Consider the following 20,940-nt stretch of genomic DNA (forward strand, 5'->3'; position numbering starts at 1 on the left):
TATATATATATATATATATATATATATATATATATATATATGTAACAATGACGGTCCATCTTCTTCCCCCTAACCCCACATATTCTTCACTAGAAGCGTTTCTGGTTCTAGATTTTCTAGGGTTTAAAAAATGGATTAAATCTTGGTTTATTCCAGTTTAGTTGAATCCAAAATCGTTAAAAGTTGGGACTTAATTTTGTTTTCCGATTTGTTTGACAAAACAAAGAGTAAGGCGATGGAATAAGAAGAACATTATCAATCTCGTCTCAAAGTCCAGTCTTCTCCCGGCGCGATCACTCCGCCGTCACCAGAGATTTACAGAATACCTATTCCTCCTCCAAAATTCCCGGAGACCTCAATTGCTCCGACTCTTACTCTTTCTCCATCTTCCAAGCACTCCAATTTCGACAACTTCCTTGAGAACAATCTCCATCACCAGTCATCACGAAACCCTAACTCCACAAACTCTCCTCAGGTTCCTCCGTTCGAAGCTCGGTCACCGTCACCATTCTCTCTTCGCTAAATTATGACTTCGCCGTCTTCAATTGGGCAGCTACGCTCGACACGTTCCGCCACATCTCCACAATGGCGAGGAGGAAGAAGTAGGGTTAGGGAGAAGAAGATGATGTGCCACCATTGTTATTATATATATATATATATATATATCTATATATATTCGTTATAATTATAAGAAAAACTTATGTAGATCAGTGGTATTTAGCTTCCATTGACGTACAGAGGTCGGGGGTTCAAATGTAGCCTTACTCAATTTGGTTGAATTTTAATTTTTCAATTTAATCCAAAATGGCGTCGTTTCATTATTTTTGGACACGTAGACTCCACGTCATATTGATTTAACGGAAAGACTAACAGAGTTACTCATTAAATAAGTTTATGTATATTTAGACACAAAATCAAAAGTTTATGTATGAAATTCATATATTTTAAAACTGCATATATGTTTAAGCACAATCAATAGTAAGATGTATGAATTCAATATATTGTAATTGTCCAAGTATGCAAAAGTCATTTTTCTGTGTAGGTAGTGTTGATGTGTTAGATTTGTAATGTGTTCTAATTTGGGGATATTCTTAGATTTGTTATAAATTCATTTTTTTTGTTTGTTAATCTTGTTAATTCTCATTTGTTGAAGTCTATTAGAGTCATAGTACGTTTATAATTTATGGACCTAGTGGTTGAATCGAGCTACATAGAAATTGGATTAGGTTTTCTCGTTTTTGCAGATGTAGGTACAACATATATTAACTGATACAACTGGTAAAACTGAAGGAAAGCGGAAACTGTTCTAATGTTAGTTTGTATTCTATTTGCAGGGAGTAATGAATAATAATCTTCGCACATTCATTCATTTTGATTATGGGGGAAATTATTTAAACAATGGAGATGAAGTACAATGGATTTCAAGAGAAGATGTTCGACATGCTCTTTTGATGAAAGCACCTATTGAGCATGTTACTTATTCTGCATTGGTTGATAAGATATGCAAAAAGATGATGGTAGCTGCAGGGACGAAGATGAAGTTTAGCTACATTCCAGTTTCAGTGAATCCTAAAAAACCAATATATATCTTTGATGATGATGATCTTTTGTGTTATCTAGAATGGAACCAAGCTAAATTTGATATAATGCATGTGGAGCTGGATAAATATATCTTCTTCTTCTTCTTCTTTGGGAACTCCATTCACCACAAACCAACAACTCTTATCTTTGTCCATACAAACCGTTCGAAGCAAATCTTAATTTAAACCACACATGAGGCCATGTTCTCTAAGCAAAAGCGAATACCTGATGGGAACTCCATTCACCACAAACCAACAAATCCTATCTTTGTCCATACAAACCGTTCGAAGCAAATCTTAATTTAAACCACACATGAGGCCATATTCTCTAAGCAAAAGCGAATACCTGATGGGAACTCCATTCACCACAAACTAACAAATCCTATCTTTGTCCATACAAACCGTTCGAAGCAAAAGTAACCACATACCCGTATACTTGTGGTTCTCCTCCCTATGCATGTCCCAAATATGCTGAAATTGCGGGTGTAAACGAAACCAATCCTTCTCATCTTCCCCAAGGATTTTCTCTAACTCAGCTATGGTTTTGTTCTCTTCGGACCTTGATGATAACTTACAACACTTTGTATAATTGCTTTGGTCTAAGTAAAACTCTGGATGTATTGGTTGAGTATCCTCATCATTATCCTGCAAATCCACAAAGACAACTGTAATGAATAGTTGTACCCGTAGTTGTACAAGCAACCTTATTTGTACCAAAACACAAAGGTCCCTATTCCACTCCTACCGACCAATTTCATTCTATTTACCTGTGGTAGCCATGGGGGATTAAGCTGTTCTTCGTTTGATGTTGGCCGAGGAGGAGAGATTTCTGATGGTGAATGAGGCGGAGTTGCTTCACCCATTGCTACTGGCGGAGGAGATGTGATTGTTTCAGGAGGAGGAGAAGCGATTGAGGCTGCTGGAGGAGTGACTATAAATTTTGCTAACTAAAAATTTAGCTAACTAAACGATATATATTGTATATATGTGCTGGAGGAGAAACGATATATATTGTATATATGTGACTATAAATTTAGCTAACTAAAAATTATGTAATATTTAAATACAATCTTGAACATATATATATATATTTTTTTTATTTGTAGGAGGAATGTATGAAATTATTGGATAGAAATTATTTTTGAGCTAAATGACCTTTAATGTCTTTAAAGTGAGTTAAATATTAATAAATTTTTATATATGTCTTGACTTTTTTAAAAAGAAATACCAAGTGTTTCCTTCTAAATTTGAAGTGACATAGTATTTTAGTACACTCACTAATTGAATTATAAAATTTGGAGAAATGTTTATTTCGATTAATCATCTGCTCTTTTAAATAAATTAAATAAGTATGTTGTTATTCCTACAAATAGGACAACATATATTATAGTTTAACCATGGAGTTAAGCAATGAAAATGAAACTTGTGATTGCAAGATAAAATGCTTATATGTTACACATTGATCGTTTAAAAATGAATAGGAACATCTAATTCTCAAATAAAGTTGATTGTTTTGTTAAAACCAACATATGTGAATTTAAATTTAACTATGCAAATTTAAAAAATAAATATGAATATATTCAAAAGGCAAGAAATGTAAAACAAATATTTTTTATATATAAAAAAAAATTGAAAACAATGTTAAATATATATAATACTTTCTACATTCAAATATAGAATCAAACTTGTAAAAATTTTATAGTTATTCACCAATTTTTCCATTAAAAATAAAAAGAAAATAAATTAAATATTATAGGAAGGGGAAACAAGAAAATAATTTTTGGGATAGGAGCACAAGAAAATTAATTCCTTGGATAAATGCTCGGACGTTAAAAAAAAAAAAGATAAATGATCGGATATGGGACAAGTGAGGAGCCCATTATGACATTTTGTTTTAGACATATAGTGAGATGGACATTAATGTTTAAGGTAATGAACGAACCCAAGGCTGTCAAGGGACCCCAAATAAAAGACTAGGAATACCATCACTCTTGTTATCTAAAATTAATTACCACTTGAAAACCAAGTTTCAAATGTTATACTACGTGTTTAAACTGTACTTTACATTAAAACCATACGAAAGTGTAACTTGACGATGGTTATAGGAAAGGCCAGTGTTATAAAAGCCCATTGGTTTTGTTAGGCCCTTTAGATTTTAAACACAGTATCCCCTATATATTAATAGAGAAGCACTTTCACAAAAAAGCTGAGGTGTTGGCGATTACAAAGCTCCTGTACATTTTCTAATAAATGCTCTTTCTTCTTATTACTCCTTCCATTCTAATTTATTTGTCGTTTTATGATTTAATTTTTGTTTCATATTAGTTGTCGTTTTAGATTTTCAATGCAGATGTTTGATGAATATTTCAATCTTATCCCTGCTGTTTTAAAGTTTCAACCAATGAAAAAATTATAAAATATATTAATGAAGGGCAAAACATAAAATTTAATAGTTTCCTTAATTTGTGTGCAAAAACCTTAAATGACAGTTAAACTAGAACAGAGGGAGTATTATTTATATAAATATGCTATTGAAATATTATAACCAATATTTTTTTCTATTAGTTTTTAAATATTTGATTAAATATTAAATCCAAAAATGTATTAATTATCATTTTTATAACCTATTTAGTTATTAAAAGTAAATTATATTTCACAAACAAGAAAAAAACTTATTCATTTCTTTACCACTTTTATCATTTTTCTCATTGCATTTTTAAACTTAAGATTAGTTGAAATTAAATCGATTAGTCTAAAAAATATTGCTTTATCTATTTAATGGTATAGTGATATAAATAATAATGTCAAACATAAAATATGTAAATTTGATTTTTAGAAACACAAAAGACATCAAAACTTTCTATACCACATTAAAATTATTTTCCAAGTTCAAATATTTCACGGGTAAAACATATTTTATAGAAAAGAAATTTGAATAAACGGAAAAAAACTTTACTTACATATTTTGTTTTATACAAACGAATCTTAAATCTTAAATAATAATTTTACTCATAATCTATATACTTATTTAAGCAACCCTTTAAACAAATAACCCTACTCCATGTAAAATATTACACAAAATGCCACTGTATTTTAATACAAAATATAATAACAGAATCTTAATATTAATTTGTTGTAACCTGAAAATGATTATCCAAACAAATAGTAATTATTAATTTATTAGATTACAAGAAATCATTAATAAAACTATTTTGAAATTATTTAATAAAATAATAATAAAATTATTTCGAAATTATGTAATAAAATAATTAAACATATTCTATTTATTGTTTCAGAAATCTTAGGAAACAATAACAAACTATTTAGAGAACTATAAAATTAAATTTATTTATAAAACTAAGATTAAATATTTACATATCTAAATCATTTAATAATAACAAATATATATTAAAATTAGGATACAACATTGTTTATATTTTTAAAATATATCTATATACTTATTTAAGCTATGTTGTTAAAAATTTAACCAGTTCTGATGTGACATATTACGAAAATGCTATTATATTTTAATTATTCTAATAACTAACAAAAGAAAAGTTTAGATTTGTTTACAAAATAATAAAACTCTATTTATTGTTTCATAAATCTTAGGAAATAATAACAAACTATTTAATTGGCTAAAACTTAATTGTTTATACACAATATTCACTATATAAACAATACTAAGTGTATAATATTGATAATATACATAACCTAATTGTAATTTTCACCTATAAAATTAATATACAACATGTTATACCAATAACTTCAATTTGTAAATTTAGTATATTAAGATCTCTAAACACGATTACATCAATTTGTAATATCAAATCATGGGTCAATACATGTTATGTTGGATTTTTTTGGCTTTACCGAATGTATAATTAACGAATTTGATATTGCACCAAACCCAAATAGTAGTACCAACTATGGGTCGAAATCAGAGTATGACCTTAAGTAAATTAAATATATGATTTTATAAAATGTATAGAATTAATAAATTTTCTACTATTATTTTGTAACAAACAAATCCAAATTTACATAAATATTTCCTCACGCTGGTAACATTATTCTACAAAATATTAACCTATATTTATGAGTCGGGTAATAAAACGGGTAACGAGACGCTCAAAAATTAAATTAATATCCGATACTCGATCATTATTTATGGATAATATAATTATTATACCATTCACTCGACCCTAAAGCTACGGGTATATTTTTCGGGATGGATACAAACCGAAAAACGGGTCCAATACGGGTATCGGTAGTAGTTTCCAGGCCTACCTATTAGTAGTTTAATATAGATCAAAATTCACCATATAGTACTATATTATATAACATGTAAATGAATGATACAACATAAACATAATATTAACAAATCACAAAATAAAAAAAAAATTTCGCGCTACCAGCGCGGGTTATTATCTAATATTTTATTTAAATCAATTTATCCCGCACATAGTGCGGGTTGGTACCTAGTTAACCCTTACTTATAAACTTTGAAAAAACTAACTACTTAATTTTTCTTATCCAAATATAGTTTTTGAATGTTTTTCATGATTTTTTAGATTAACCATATGGAGAATGTTATTTACAATGTTAACGTTGTGACAAAATCATAAATCTACACTTACAAATTATGAAAGTGTCCACATTAGCACAATGGATACACTATTAGTATAGATTTGCTACATATCATCTCTTTATTTCTCTACAAGAAAAGAAAAGAAATCAGGTTACCAATCACTTAGTTTAGGCGTTTCCCTTCCTCTGCATAACGCTCTTGGCCAGGACCCATGGCACTTAAAACGCCGGCTACTTATATAGCTTATAAAAGAGTGGTAGGCCTCTCACTCGGTGTCCATAGATCTAAGTTATAGATTCACAATCAATACAATAAAAGATGGAGTGTTTCTCTTCAGAGCTTGACACCTCAGCTTCTGTATTGAAGCAGGTGTTGACACTTCAGTAAAAATAACAATCTATCAAATTAAGACAATTAATACAGCTCAGCTTTTTTTTAATTACATGGACAAAGCAAAATAAATATGATTAATTTGATTTTATCAAGTAACGTGCCTTTCTTCATATAAAAATAAATGATTGTTACTACCAAATCTTGAAAATGTAAAAGTTTCAAGATATATTAAGGGAAAATCACTAGTTTGACCCAAATTGAGCAGTTAATTGCTAGATTAACTCCTAAAATTTAAGGGTCAGTTAGGTTAGTTTTATACCGAAAATACCCTTTTTTGCTTTGTTAGGAAAAAAAAAAGTCAATATTACCCTTGGTTAAAAATTCCTGCAATTTCGTTTTTTTTTTTTTTTTTTAATAAAAGTCTGCCATACAAGTAATGGCAGATTAATTTGCAAGTGGCAGATTTATTGTCAATGGCAGTTTTTCTTTGGCAGACTTATTTTAGATGGCAGATTAATTTGCAGAGTTTGACGGCAGATTTTGTTTCTTTGGCAGATTTATTTGAAGTGTGTAACGACAGTTTTTTTGTGAACAACAGATTTTCTTAACGCGACATACTTATTTATAAAGTCATGACAGATTTTCATTGTTTTAGTCAATTTTCTTGGAATTTTGTGGCAGATTTTTTATGATTGTTGTAACAGTTTTATTTTTCACTTAAAAAATCTGTCACATTGCGACAGATTTATAAACGTAAAATTAATTGCTAGTTTGACATATAGTGGTGACAGATTTTTTGTAAGTTATGACTGATTTTTGGATTGATGGAAAAATCTGTTGTTTGATAACAGATTTTCGAAAGTCTTTTTAAAATTGCTATATTGACCCACATGCACAATATACGTTATGGCAGATTTTCTTATGTTATGACAGTTGTTTTTTCCTACTAAAAAATCTGCTGCTTGATAACAGATTTATTATATATGAATACAATGATAACAGATTTGTTTTATGTTGATATAGTGACAGCAGATTTTTTAGTCATACTTTATTTTTAAAAATTATATTAAAACAATAAACATCATATTTTTTAATCATTTTGTTTTTTTCATAATCATATTTTTTAAATCAAAATATTAAATGCTATATTGTATTTTCGTTTTAAAAAAAAAAAAAAATTTTTTTAGGTTTTCAGTCTATTTTTTAATCATTTTATATTTTTCATTAATCATATTTTTAAATCAAAATATTAAATGCTAATATTAAATGCTATTGTATTTTCGTTTTAAAAAAAAATAACAATAACATATTTTCTGGGGTTTTAGTCTATTTTTTAATCATTTTATATTTTTCATTAATCATATTTTTAAATCAAAATATTAAATGCTAATATTAAATGCTATTGTATTTTCGTTTTAAAAAAAAATAATAATAACATATTTTCTGGGGTTTTAGTCTATTTTTTAATCATTTTATATTTTTCATTAATCATATTTTTAAATCAAAATATTAAATGCTAATATTAAATGCTATTGTATTTTCGTTTTAAAAAAAAATAATAAAATATTTTCTGGGGTTTTAGTCTATTTTTTAATCATTTTATATTTTTCATTAATCATATTTTTAAATCAAAATATTAAATGCTAATATTAAATGCTATTGTATTTTCGTTTTAAAAAAAAATAATAATAACATATTTTCTGGGGTTTTAGTCTATTTTTTAATCATTTTATATTTTTCATTAATCATTTTTTTAAATCAAAATATTAAATGCTATATTGTATTTTCGTTTTAAAAAAAAAGCTAAAAAAAATCTGGGTTTTTAGTCATTTTACCTAAAAATTGTGTCATTCTAGTTATTAGATAAATTGGAGTGTTAATCTAGCAATTAATTGACAAATTTGTGTCAAACTGGTATATTTTCACATATATTAATTGGGTCTACGCCAAGAAAAAAAACTTCCCAGTTTTTTTTATATTGTTGTATCAAACTTGTGAAAATTGATTTATGAAGGCTTCTTGAGACCATATTGACCAATTGTTTTTTTTTTTTGGGTAAGGTGGGTGTCTTTAAATACTAGATCAACCTGTCCTTGCATATTTCCGTTTGCGTGAATGATATATAATAATATAAAAAACAATTAATGTATTATTTTGAGAGAACCATAAAATGTAGATGGTCTAATAAATCTAAATAAAAAAATTCCCACTTCTAGCAGCTGCCTCTTTCTATTTTTTTTTTAATTCGAATTCCATCGAGTTAAGCAAAAGCCAAGACTGTGGATCATGTGGAAAATAAAATGTGTTGTTATTTTCGAATCTAAGACTTTTTATGAGTTTTTTTTTTTGGATTTATCTTTGTGTTCATAGTTTTGGATAGAAGAGAAATTTTGAGTTTTTCCGATTGAATCTCGTTACGAATTTGGCATACGCCATGATTCTAGGGTAAAAGGAAAATTTGACACTTTCAGAGTATTTATTTGTTAGGTGATTGAAGATTATGAATAAAGTTGGAAGCTTTAATATAATGTAAACAAGTTCTGGCTTGTGAACATTGTCCAAATTGGTATGGAATTATAGGATTTAGCTCAATAGTGTTTGCTTTAGATATAATATTGAGTTATTTTATGAACTAATTGAATATGTGAGCTCATATTCATGGTATAGTTGCATTTGTTTTGTTTTATCTGGAATTAAGTTTTTGGAAAGTTTGTTTTTGAGATTGCAGTTTAAGAATGCTAAACCATTGTAATAAATTGTGCTTGATAATAAAAATTTTGACCATAAAAAAACACTATATATTTATGTGACTAAATTTGTATAAACTACAAAAAGTACATTACAAATTCAAACTATATTAATAATATATCTGTTCCACAAAATTTAAAGAAAATAAAACAGAACATACATTAGAGTTAGTTAGTCTATTTATACAATTAAGTATTTAAGTCTATCCGATTTAAATGTAAATATTTATAAATCATCTTAAATTTGAAATTTCTCTATCTTTATTTTATTAATGCATCTTTTATCTTATCATTGTATAAACCATAGTTTTTACAGCGAATCTAATTTTTTTAAAAATTATATTTTCAATAATTCAATAATCTAAAAATAATTACAAAAAGTATCCCGCAGCGTAGCGCGGGTCTAACCTAGTGATTATAAAACAACCAACTAAATGTTACACTCTAAAGATCAATTTTGAATTGGTAACTCTTAAAGTTTCATGATGTAAATATATGCGAAATATTAATTTAAACTTTTTCCAACATACTATTTTTCAACGAAACATCATCTAATATCATTAATTATAATATTCATTCACCCTTGAAATCAAGAGAAATGATAGAAACTCACAAAATGTCCAAAACGAAGATATTTGGTGAAGGAAATTTAAGTAAAGCAAAGGTAACTATGATGTATGAGGCCGCTAGATTGGGTGGCCTTGACCGAGTTGTCGGATTTACATTTGTTATGTGAATACGACATTTATAAGCATTTGTTCTCAGTTTCTTTCAAAAACTTATACAACTTGTTTAAAGTTTAAACTGTACTTTACATTAGATACACTTTCGTATGGTTGAATAAGGAAGCAAATATTGACCAGTCATACTGATACATCTTCTCAGAAGATAAAGGGACCTAGTGGAATAGAGTGTATTAAATATTTCTTTTAACAATTACCCTAAACAAACAGTTTGTTTAAAGCATTTCGTTGCTATCCCAAGTGGAAACAAAGTAAAAAAGAAAATGGTGGAAGCAGATATATGTGATTGTATAGTCGCTATTATTAAATCAAAATTAAAATCAGATTTTACCGTATAATTTTTCTTCTTCAAACATTGTAGATTTTACTTGTAATTGGCAAACTATATAAATTTTTGTATTTGAGTTTGATCCAAATTATACATATATAGAACCGTCCGTTCAACTTTTATGGAGGCCCTCTGCGAATACAAAAAGAAAAACCCTTATATCAAATAATTTTACAAGAGTTTTTCGTGGACTTTCAGTAATATTCAAAGTCCATATGTTATTATTTTGGTTTACTAACTCTCGTGAGAATCACATGAGCCTAGTTTTTTTCTTTCTTACTACACTTTTTCCTTATGTCAAAAAATTTAGGGTCCTTCACGAATCACAGTATACCACGCCATGTGAACTTTACAAAGAATTTTTTAGAAATCTTATGCTTTTGAAGTTTGAACTAACTGTTTGAATTATTTGCTAAACAGTTAACATCATTAGATGAAAAGTTTAGGTGTTACATATTATAAGACCTAGAATATGTACATTGGCAAAACAAAAGATAAAAAAAAACAAGGAAACATTACAACAACACATTCTCGATGAAAGGAAGATTATGTAACCACTAGTGCAGTCAAAAGGCCATGAGATTTCCGAATTAACGAACGTCGATGTTCGACTCATTTTTTCCACTCAAGTAGTCAAGTGCTAATAATTAACGGGGGCACTCCCAAGATGATCCCTATCTGGTATCTTTTAAATTTCATCAAATATTAAGGCAAAGCATGCAATAAGGAACTAAAAATGTATTACGAAAAATATAAGTGCTTCTGTGGTTAGCATTGGGACTTTTATTTTATCTGTTGTTATACAAATCTTAAAAGAAGACGAGTGCAATCGGACGGACGACCTTGTTTGGTGAAAAGTGCAGTATATTAATGTTTTTGACTTTGACCTCGTCGAAAATAGTTCGTATCTTTAATTGATTTTTCAGTTTCATTTTACACTAGAGTCAAAATAGCATTGAATATTAAAAAAAGACTAATAAATAATAAGAAAACAAAGATGGTAGCAATAAAAAACAAAAAAAAAATATGTGTGTTACATACAGTGTGTATGTTTGTGCCTGCGTGTCAAGCGTGTGTTATATGAGAGATACTTCAAATTAAGACTTTGAAGCAAGTATGAGACTTTTGAGTCACAAACGTTAGACAATATCACTTTGTTGCTTTTAAGCTACATAGCTCAGAATACCATCAATCACAACACTTTTCACATCAATTCTTTCACCAAAACTAAAGAAGTAGTATCTCACATCGAAACCTACATTAATCCAAAATACTAGGCACCAAATGTGGTATTAATTCTAGAAAAAAAAAACGAATAAAACAAAATAGAGGTTGCAGTTTCGATTATGCCGAGGACGAAGTTGACATTACAACATCAGTTACGTTTTTTTTTTGTTTGATTAAAATACGTTTTACTTTTTGTAGTAACTGGTTCGTGAAAATTCTTGTAAAGAAAACAAAGTGTACTGTATAATGTATGTGTAGCTAGATTTTTGGATTAACTAGTCAAAGTTGAATTATAACATAAACGATTAACACAGGGGTGATCATTAAAATGAGATTAATTACAAATCAAATGGATATGAGAGAATGTGTTAAGGCTTCACGCCACAATTACTGAAGATAGTGGTGTTGTCGCTATCTTTAGATGTGAAAAACATAAAGTCATGTCGGTATCCATGGAAAGTTTTGAAATTAGTGCGTATTAGCATTGTTTATCCCTAAAGGCACAAATTGTTCCTTGCTTTTAAAAGACATTTCATTTCTCACAACTTTAATTATCTAATAATTTAAATTTAGACCTTTAGTAATCATTTTATTTAGACACAAAACTTGTGTATATCATCGTTAATTATACTTTTGCTTGCACATTGGTCTTAATAGTTACTTCAGGTCTTGTAATGATATAAACATTAATTACAATGTTGCAATATAGTAATGTTATATCTAAAGTAATGATATAAAATTCACATGTAAAGATTCAGATAATATAGCATTGAAGTAAAGGACAATGCAATGAATTGACCTAATTAATTACTTGGATATTTTAACAATTCATTTCATTTCCTTATTTGGTTAACAAAACATCATGTTTGATTATATGTTTAAGTGATAAACTCCAAGAAACCCCTTACTTTCGACCTAATCAGAAAAATAAAAATAAAAAAAATTGTAGCAACGGAAGTTGATACAATATTAGTAATAAATAAAAGATTAGAAGTATAATGCAAATCTAGCAATGATGTAATATTTACACCAACTTTACGTGTAAGCCATCTCACAATGCCTCACCACACATACATCAACCTCCTATATAAACCCAAACACATATCTCAAACAACCAAAAGCAAAAAAACCTCATTTACATTAAAGAAAAATGGCGTTTGCGATACCGATTGCGTTTCTTGTAACGCTACTACTAGTCTCGGTTCCATCGTCTTCATCCACCACCCTACAACAAGATTTCATGCAGTGCCTCGTCGACAACTCCGACGTCTCGTTCCCGATAACGGCTTCGTTCTTCTCACCTGACCAAAACGCTACTTTGTTCAAAGAGGAGCTTGAATCCACGGCACAGAATCTCCGGTACTTGACTCCGTCGAACCCGAAGCCTGTCTTCATATTCGAGCCTTTGTACGAGACGCACGTCCAAGCAATGGTCGTTTGTGCCAAGAAGCTTCAGGTTCAGCTGAGGGTACGTAGCGGTGGCCACGACTACGAAGGGCTCTCGTTCGTCGCCGGGGACGAGACGTCGTTTGTGGTCGTCGATTTGTCGAAGCTTAGACAGGTCGACGTCGATTTGGACAGTAACAGCGCGTGGGCTCACGCTGGTGCTACCAACGGAGAGGTTTATTATAGGTAACGCTTTACGCATAACTTTATATAGCTAGGCCAAACTTTTTGAATAGGAAAGACAAAAATTGAAGCATAACACCAAATTTTTAAATAGCGATAATTGTTCTTTTTGTTTCGTAACAATAAACAAAAGTTGCTTCACTTAAGTTTCATTGATTTTTTTTTTCTTTTCATAATAGTATTACTGATTTATTTTGGTAGAACTTCGCAATATTTTGACTTCAAATTGTAACGGAAGGTTTGACGTCTTTAGCTACGATATTTCCTAATATATCCATCGCCTATTACCTATTGCCAATTGGGGAAACCTTTTTCTTTTTTAATCATAAACTTTATATTAGTGGGATTCCCTAGAAACGTCGGTTGAAGTATGACTTTGCTTTTTCCTGTTCTTGTTACAAAGCATCTGTACATTTGTGTGGTTAGAGTTGGTAACATTTTATCTCGTAGCCTTTTTTTTCCATTAAGTTAACTATTTATTTCTCTTTGTCATCTACATAGTTATTTGGTCATTTAGAATTAACATTCATATACACAAACTATTTAATAGTCATTAATTTAGTCTAGAATTGAATTTAACTTTTTATTAACCTTAATAATTTAGTAATTTGTGTTCTTTTAAAAAAAAAAGGGTTTAACTACATTTGGTTCATAGTATTGCATGGGCGGTTAAGAACAAACCGAACATGGTTAAGTTTCGGTTAATTACCGGTAATTAATCGGTTAACCTTTCTTTGGTTTAAAGGATCCAAGAAAAAAGCCAGACCCATGGTTTCCCGGCGGGTTTATGCTCAAGCCTTGGCATGGGCGGTCACTTAGTCGGCGGAGCTTACGGTTCGATGATGCGCAAGTTCGGTCTCGGCGCTGACAATGTCCTCGACGCCAGAATCGTCGACGCCAACGGTAAGATTCTTGACCGTGCTGCAATGGGAGAAGACGTTTTCTGGGCGATTCGCGGAGCTGGCGGCGGTAGTTTCGGCGTGATACTCGCTTGGAAGATCAAGCTCGTACCGGTTCCAGCCACCGTGACGGTATTCACAGTAACGAAGACGCTTGAGCAAGACGGGACTAATGTATTGTACAAATGGCAACAAGTCGCTGATAAGCTTGACGATGATCTCTTCATCCGCGTGATTATTTCTCCGGCGAGCAAAACCACCGGATCGGCAGTTCGAACCATCTCGATGTCGTTCCAAGCTCAGTTTCTCGGCGACTCTAAACGTCTCTTGGAGGTACGATAGAGTTTCGTTTCAAACTTATGGGTGTAAAATTTGAACTTCTTTTATCTCTATGATTCTTACAATTCAAGGAATTAACTTTTTATTTTTGCAATTTCAACCCCAACAGATAATGCAGAAGGACTTCCCTGAGCTAGGACTAACCGGGAAGGACTGCACTGAGATGAGCTGGATCAAGTCAGTGATGTACATTGCGGGATTCCCAAACAGTGCAGCACCAGAAGCTTTACTAGCGGGAAAATCATTGTTTAAGAATCACTTCAAAGCCAAATCAGACTTTGTGAAAGAGCCAATTCCAGTAGAAGGCTTAGAAGGATTATGGAAGAGGTTTTTAGCAGAGGACTCGCCTTTGACGATATGGAACCCTTACGGAGGAATGATGTCGAGGATCTCCGAGTCAGAGACACCTTTCCCTCACAGGGAAGGGACCTTGTTCAAGATTCAGTGGCTAAGCACTTGGCAAGATGGGGAAGCGAGTGAGGCCAAGCATATGAAGTGGATTAGGGAAATGTATGATTACATGGAGCAGTATGTGTCGAAGGACCCGAGACAGGCGTATGTGAATTACAGGGATCTTGATTTGGGGACTAATAAGGAAGGGAGTGATGTCAGAGAGTGGGGGGCTAAGTATTACAAAGGGAACTTTGAGAGGTTGGTGAAGATCAAGGGTGAGTTTGATCCTGATAATTTCTTCAGGCATGAACAGAGTGTTCCAACAAAGATTGGTTGATGTATATTGGACTTCGTTGTTGTTTTTAGTCAATGGGTTTTAAATTTAAATAAAGAACATCAGTTAAAATATAGAAATCATATGGATCTGGGTTTTGTCATAGGAAACGCTCTATACTTTGTATTATGTTTAGGCATAAAACAATCTTTACTTGTGGGTTCGTTTTGTTGAAAAGATAAATTATATTTTTCCTATTCTGAATTATAGTACTACATTTAGTGGTTTGTACGAGTGTCACCAGAAGTACAACGTCCCAACTGTACAGAAAAGAAAATTGGCAACGCAATACAATTTTCTTCATTCATATCTGCATCCTAGAACAAAGGGAATCAGTCAATGAAGAATCAAACAAACAGTAAAAGACATATCCAAAATTTTACTGCTTTTGATGACTTTTTGAACTGAGGAATCGTCTATCAACAGAGGTTTTGTAAAAACTCGGATGCAAAACCTCGTTGTTCGTCGCTCAACAAAGAGATCCAATTGGTAACCAGATTGACAGAACCAGATAAGCTTTGGTCGTGGGAACCCGGAAGGACGGTGGTTTTGCCTTGAAAGGCTGTTGGCAAATCCAGCTGAATTGTCTTCAGGAGGGAGCTCACAGTTGCTATCTGGACTGCAAAACCGGCCTTTAGTGTCGTCTCACACTGTAAAAATGCTGACAGTTTCACTCTCAAGTTTGAGATTCCTTCATTTTCATAGCCACCAGCATCCACTCCAATACTGGAAAATATAAAACAAGAGACGAGATCTTAGATATTATCACATTATATTGGTCCTTCTGTATAAAGAGACAAACTCAAAATATTACCTGCTAAGTTGCCCGAGAAGAGAGACGATTGCAACAGAGAGGTTCATTGGTAATTGCATTCCAAGCATCTTAAGCAGTGGAGCAACAATGTTCGCCCTAGTCCAATCCCATGCCTGCATTGAAATATCAGATCAAATTGGTTCAGTAGACTAGAAATTAGAAAAACAATGCATCAAGGTTGGAAATGCTTTCAAAAAAAAATTAATTACGTACCGTGTAACAAGCAATAAGCTCCACCAATGACAGAATGTCACAGAGATTAATACTTTGATCCCTGTTCAATACGCACTGGAAGTCTTTGTGTGCCGGGCTAAATTCGGTCAAGCTTTGATGCAAAGTATTAGACTGCGTAAACTCCTGAAGAATTTCCATGAGCTTATATGCTATAGCCTCCAACGAGGAAGACCTGTCTGAGAATGGACACTTGTTCTTGCCGGAGTGCAACTTAGCATTTGCATCCACAGTACTAAACTGTCTGTTTTCTAGAAACATGACAATGGATTTCAACACTTCAATTGATAGGTCATGCTCAGTAGAGGACACCATTTTATCTCCAGCAATGTAAGCAAAAACGTGAAGAATGGTCAGTAGCACTGAGGAGTTCTCATGACTGTGCTTGTGCAAGATTTCAAAGGAAGCTTCACAGATATATCCAGTACGATCCAGTGCAGTACATACTGCCGCCAAAACAGTACTTCCAGCCATCAAATGATCATTTGGAGCGTTTTTGCTGACGAGAGCTATATTTTCTCCATTGAAGGTGACAGGAATGCTTAGATTAGAATCAGATGTTTCTGATGATTTAACAGAAGATAGTACCCTCTGCTCGGAAAGGAAGTCCTGAAGGAGAGCAAGGAGTTCTTCCGATATTTCAGACAGCATAATTCCAGCTTCAATATCAGCCATAACTACACAAGAAAAATCCAAGTTCAATAAATCAAAACATAAAATCAAAAGAAGATTAAAATATATAGTTTTGAGATGAATTAAAAAGGGAAATGATTTTGGGCCATACCACCATATATATGTTTTGAAAAAGAATCCATGCAGGAGAAAGAATCAACATTCAAAGTGTTCCCCATTTTCATTGAGGAAATCACAGAGAAGTTATGGAGCAGCAAGGAGAGGAACACACAGACCCTTTCCCTGAAAATTGAAAAAGAAGAAGCATAAATTAGCCACTGACACTAGTTTACTGATGAAGTTGGAAAACAAATTATATAACCATTATGCCTTGAAAATGCATCAGAGAGCAGAAAACTTACTGGGCCGAAAGGTTTTCTTCCATTTTCAAAGAGGATAGAATTGCTGGCACTGCCCACTGTGTTGTAGTAACTTCTGGGCATTGGTGAACACAATTGTTGGCAGCACGGAATATTTTGATGACACTGTTCCGGTCTTCAATATTTGAAAACACAACAAAGTGTTGAAGAATATGACCATGCAAAGTTGCCAACATGGGTGGCATTGTGACTGTCACTAAATCATTTGGTGTGTTGAGACTGGGAGTTTCACTAGAAATTATGGTCTCACGTAAACCCATGTTATTACTGGCAGCCAAGTCAAGAGCCCTAGCAGGATTTTTGTCCTCATTCACGGTCTCCTCACCCAAAAAATCTACCTGAGGAAGATCAGGAGACAGAAGCGATTCTCTGGCCATCTGGTAATAACTCTCTTCTTCCAAGTTATCCAACTCTAGCAACTTCATATAATCTGTAGCAGCAACGTCCTCCGGAAATAATGTTGTCGCGTCATGTCCTTTAGCAGTAGAGAGGCACATAGTTTTTCCAGCAATATTACCTCGAGTCTTGCCTGACTGGTTAAACTCAAAAGAATTAGTCTTCTTCTTAGCAGAAACCCTTCTTTTCTTGGAAACTGTAATGCCATCTGCGGAGGAGCCACCTTGCCTTTCAGGGACCAAGGTTCCTTCTTTTCCTAAAGGCCTATACCCAGTTCCAGCAACCATAGACTGCACTGTGCCCATCTTCTCTCCAATCTGCAAATTTTTCTTTTTATCATCAGATGACAGATGCTTACGAGACACAACTGCCTCTAACAATCTTTTTCTTTTTCGGGAGTTCTCATCAACTACCTCATCACTATCTGTCCGACATCTTTGACGATATTTTTCAGCCACCAAACAGAGATTTACATTTTTAGCGGTATCGGAGATTTTCTGGAACATACTTGATTTTGTTGGTTGGACATTCGGTTTATCTTTTGCTATTTCTGCTGAAGTTGTAAGAGAGAACTGCTCTTTTCCCTGTGAGGCCAGTAACTGCCCATCAGAAAAAGATGTTGCGCTGGAAATTACTCCAGAACTCTGTAATTTTCTAGAGCCTCCAGTAGGAGACTCTAATTGAGAAGTAGTACCTGAGACAGACTCACTCACGCCTCGTCCAGATTTAGCAATTAAGTGAGGAGAAAACTTGCGAGCCTGCTCCAGAGAACCAGAGCTGGCTACCAAATTGCGTCTTCCATCACAATGCTTTTCACCATTACAGTTCATCTGTGATTGTAGCTTCACCAGTTTCCTGCTTCCTGAAGTCTGCATAGCAATAAGATAAACATAAGAAGACTAATAAGGAATTAAAATGATACAGTAAAGTGTTAGATTGATATAATGTTCTAAATAATCCCTGTTGAAATCTAGGCCACTGTTACAAAGTTTAAAACAGATAAAATGTTCTCACCTTCTACAGTCAGACAGTCAGATTCAATGTCGCTAATTACAATAAACACAAGAACTCCAAGAGAGTACAGACAAGTGTTCATGCTCAGATAACTTCAATTGACTGTTTCAGCTAAATTGGAATATTAGAGCCACGCATGTAAGCCTAGGATATTCTCTCAGGAAGATTGAAGAAAAAAAAAAAAGTGATTACATTTTATCCACCATGTCAACAACAAAGATCCATCATGCAAAACGTTTGAAAAGGGGTAACAAAGAAAGTATCAAATTTCAAAACATATCTACGGTCATCAAACCAATTTTCAAATTAGAATGAGAAGAAATATGTCATAAGAAATTAATGGCAGAAACAAACCTTTTTAAGGCCAGCTGTACCCCCAACGTCTGTTGAAAAATACTCATCCAGTAGGTTCATGCGATTTTCAAAACTACCAAACTCCAGTTTTAACAGACCTATCTCTTTGGCCTGATATTCCCTTTGAAATTTTTCAAATTCAGCCACTTTATTGGAGTGTTTTGCACAATTTCTCTCAAACTTCAGCTGTTTCTTCAAAAGCTTACGTTTAGCCTTTTCCAGATCTCTGACTTTCTGAGGGGAAATAGGGCGAGTCTTGATGGATTCCTGGGAATGTGAAAGCTCCTGCACTTGTTTCTTCAAACCTTCAGTCACTAATCGTGTTTCTTGTAACTGCTGGGTCAGATCATCAGCACGAGATTTCCAGTCCAAGGCTGATTTCTTATTCATCTCAAGGAGCCTTATCGTCTCTTCCAGTTTTACCGAGTTTTCAGCAAACTTTACTTTGCTACTAGCGCTTTGCGATTCCATTTCTTTCTTGAGCTCTTCATTTCTTGCTCTAACAGTTTCAAATTTTTTAGACAACCCTTCTGCAAGCTTCATCTGTTCCCTAGCTTTCGCACTCTCCATATCTGCACGTTTTTTCTCTTTCAGAGCCTTTTGTTTTTCAAACTCAAGTTGCTTTTTTACAGTCTCCAGGTTGGAGGTCAAAGTAAGTAAATCAGAACTAGTCTTATGAGCTGTAGTTCTTAACATCTCCAACTCGGAAAGATACTGATCAGCTTTCTTTTTCTCTGATTCTGCTTTCTTCCTCTCTGACTCTGTCTTCTGCCTCTCGCTTGCAAGAAGATTTTTAACCAGACTAATTTCTTTTTTTACTTCAGGAACATGTGGCTTGGTCTCCTCATCTTTAACTATCAGAGCCTTTGCCTTGTTCAATTCCTTAAAAGCGTGTTCCCGCTCTTCTTCAGAATTATCTGCCCTTAATGTTTCTTTCTTAAGGAGTTCCTTCAATTCATTGATCTCCTTTTCTCGACTGGAAGCTTGATGATGAAGAAGCTTTGTCTCTTTAAGGTTCTGCTCCAGTTTTTGTTGCAAAGACAATATCTCAGACTTCAAACCAGAAATTTCTTTCTCCAGGGATGCTTTTACCGTTGAACCATTCTCCTTAGTGTCTCTGTCAGCCACCATCTCCCCAAGTTCTGTAGTATTCAGATAGCAAAAAAAGCAGTGATCAGTTTAAAAAAATCACAAGAAGATTGGGAACTATAGTAACAACAACATGTTTCCAGCCCAGTTTTAAAGCATATTACTAGTAGATTTAAGGCATCTAAATTGCTACCAACAGATAATTTCAACAAGAAGAAACTATAAAACACATACTTTTCTCGAGATTAGATTTCTCAGCATTAGCATCTGCTATGGCCTTCTGGAGAAGAGTAACCGCTTCTTTAAAAGCATCCCGCCTCTTCCTCATTCCCATGTACTTCCCTTGCCACTAAGAGATACAAAGTCCAAAAGAAAAAGAGGAGATTCTTATAAGAAAGAAAGTACAATACACCATAAATCGTTATGAAATCGAATACTGTATAGAAAATACATACCGCGAGGCAGCAAGGGTTTCCTGAAGCCAGTTCAGGTGGAGCATTAGCCGCCGCCATAGCCGGAAGAACTCCTCCGAAGATCAAAATCTCACATACATGGAAAATTCAACGCCATATGAAAATTAAACGGAGGAGGGGTGTGGGAGAAGATCCTAATAGACAACGAAAATCAAAAACCCTAAACCCTAATTTTCAGTGAGCAAGAGAAGAGAGGAAGGAACAGTGGAGAGTTCGAGGAGACGAAGGAAGCGAGGAGTCAGATGAGACCGCGAGAAACTGGATCTCCCGGGCGGGTCGGTGAGGGAGGGTCGGTTTTATTTCGTGTAAACAGGCCCAGCCCAATATGGCAATATATGCTTTTTTCTTTCTATTGATTTTTTAGTTATTCACCTCTC

General features: G+C 32.9%; 2 protein-coding genes across 2 annotated transcripts; one reads left to right on the top strand and one right to left on the bottom strand.

The window, feature by feature from the left end:
• LOC104786077 (berberine bridge enzyme-like 4) lies at window positions 12,652-15,337 on the top strand. The gene is made up of 3 exons (XM_010511402.2): window positions 12,652-13,178; window positions 13,921-14,407; window positions 14,523-15,337. Exons 1-3 carry the CDS (start codon window positions 12,697-12,699, stop codon window positions 15,141-15,143), a joined length of 1,590 nt encoding a protein of 529 aa, XP_010509704.1. The 5' UTR covers window positions 12,652-12,696; the 3' UTR covers window positions 15,144-15,337.
• Window positions 15,418-20,830, bottom strand: LOC104786076. The gene is made up of 8 exons (XM_010511401.2): window positions 20,546-20,830; window positions 20,325-20,439; window positions 19,002-20,143; window positions 17,220-18,502; window positions 16,970-17,100; window positions 16,168-16,862; window positions 15,955-16,067; window positions 15,418-15,866 (listed from the first exon to the last, which is right to left on the bottom strand). Exons 1-8 carry the CDS (start codon window positions 20,600-20,602, stop codon window positions 15,560-15,562), a joined length of 3,843 nt encoding a protein of 1,280 aa, XP_010509703.1. The 5' UTR covers window positions 20,603-20,830; the 3' UTR covers window positions 15,418-15,559.

This window comes from Camelina sativa, chromosome 5 (genome assembly GCF_000633955.1).
Source record: "Camelina sativa cultivar DH55 chromosome 5, Cs, whole genome shotgun sequence".
Classification (NCBI taxonomy): Eukaryota; Viridiplantae; Streptophyta; class Magnoliopsida; order Brassicales; family Brassicaceae; genus Camelina; species Camelina sativa.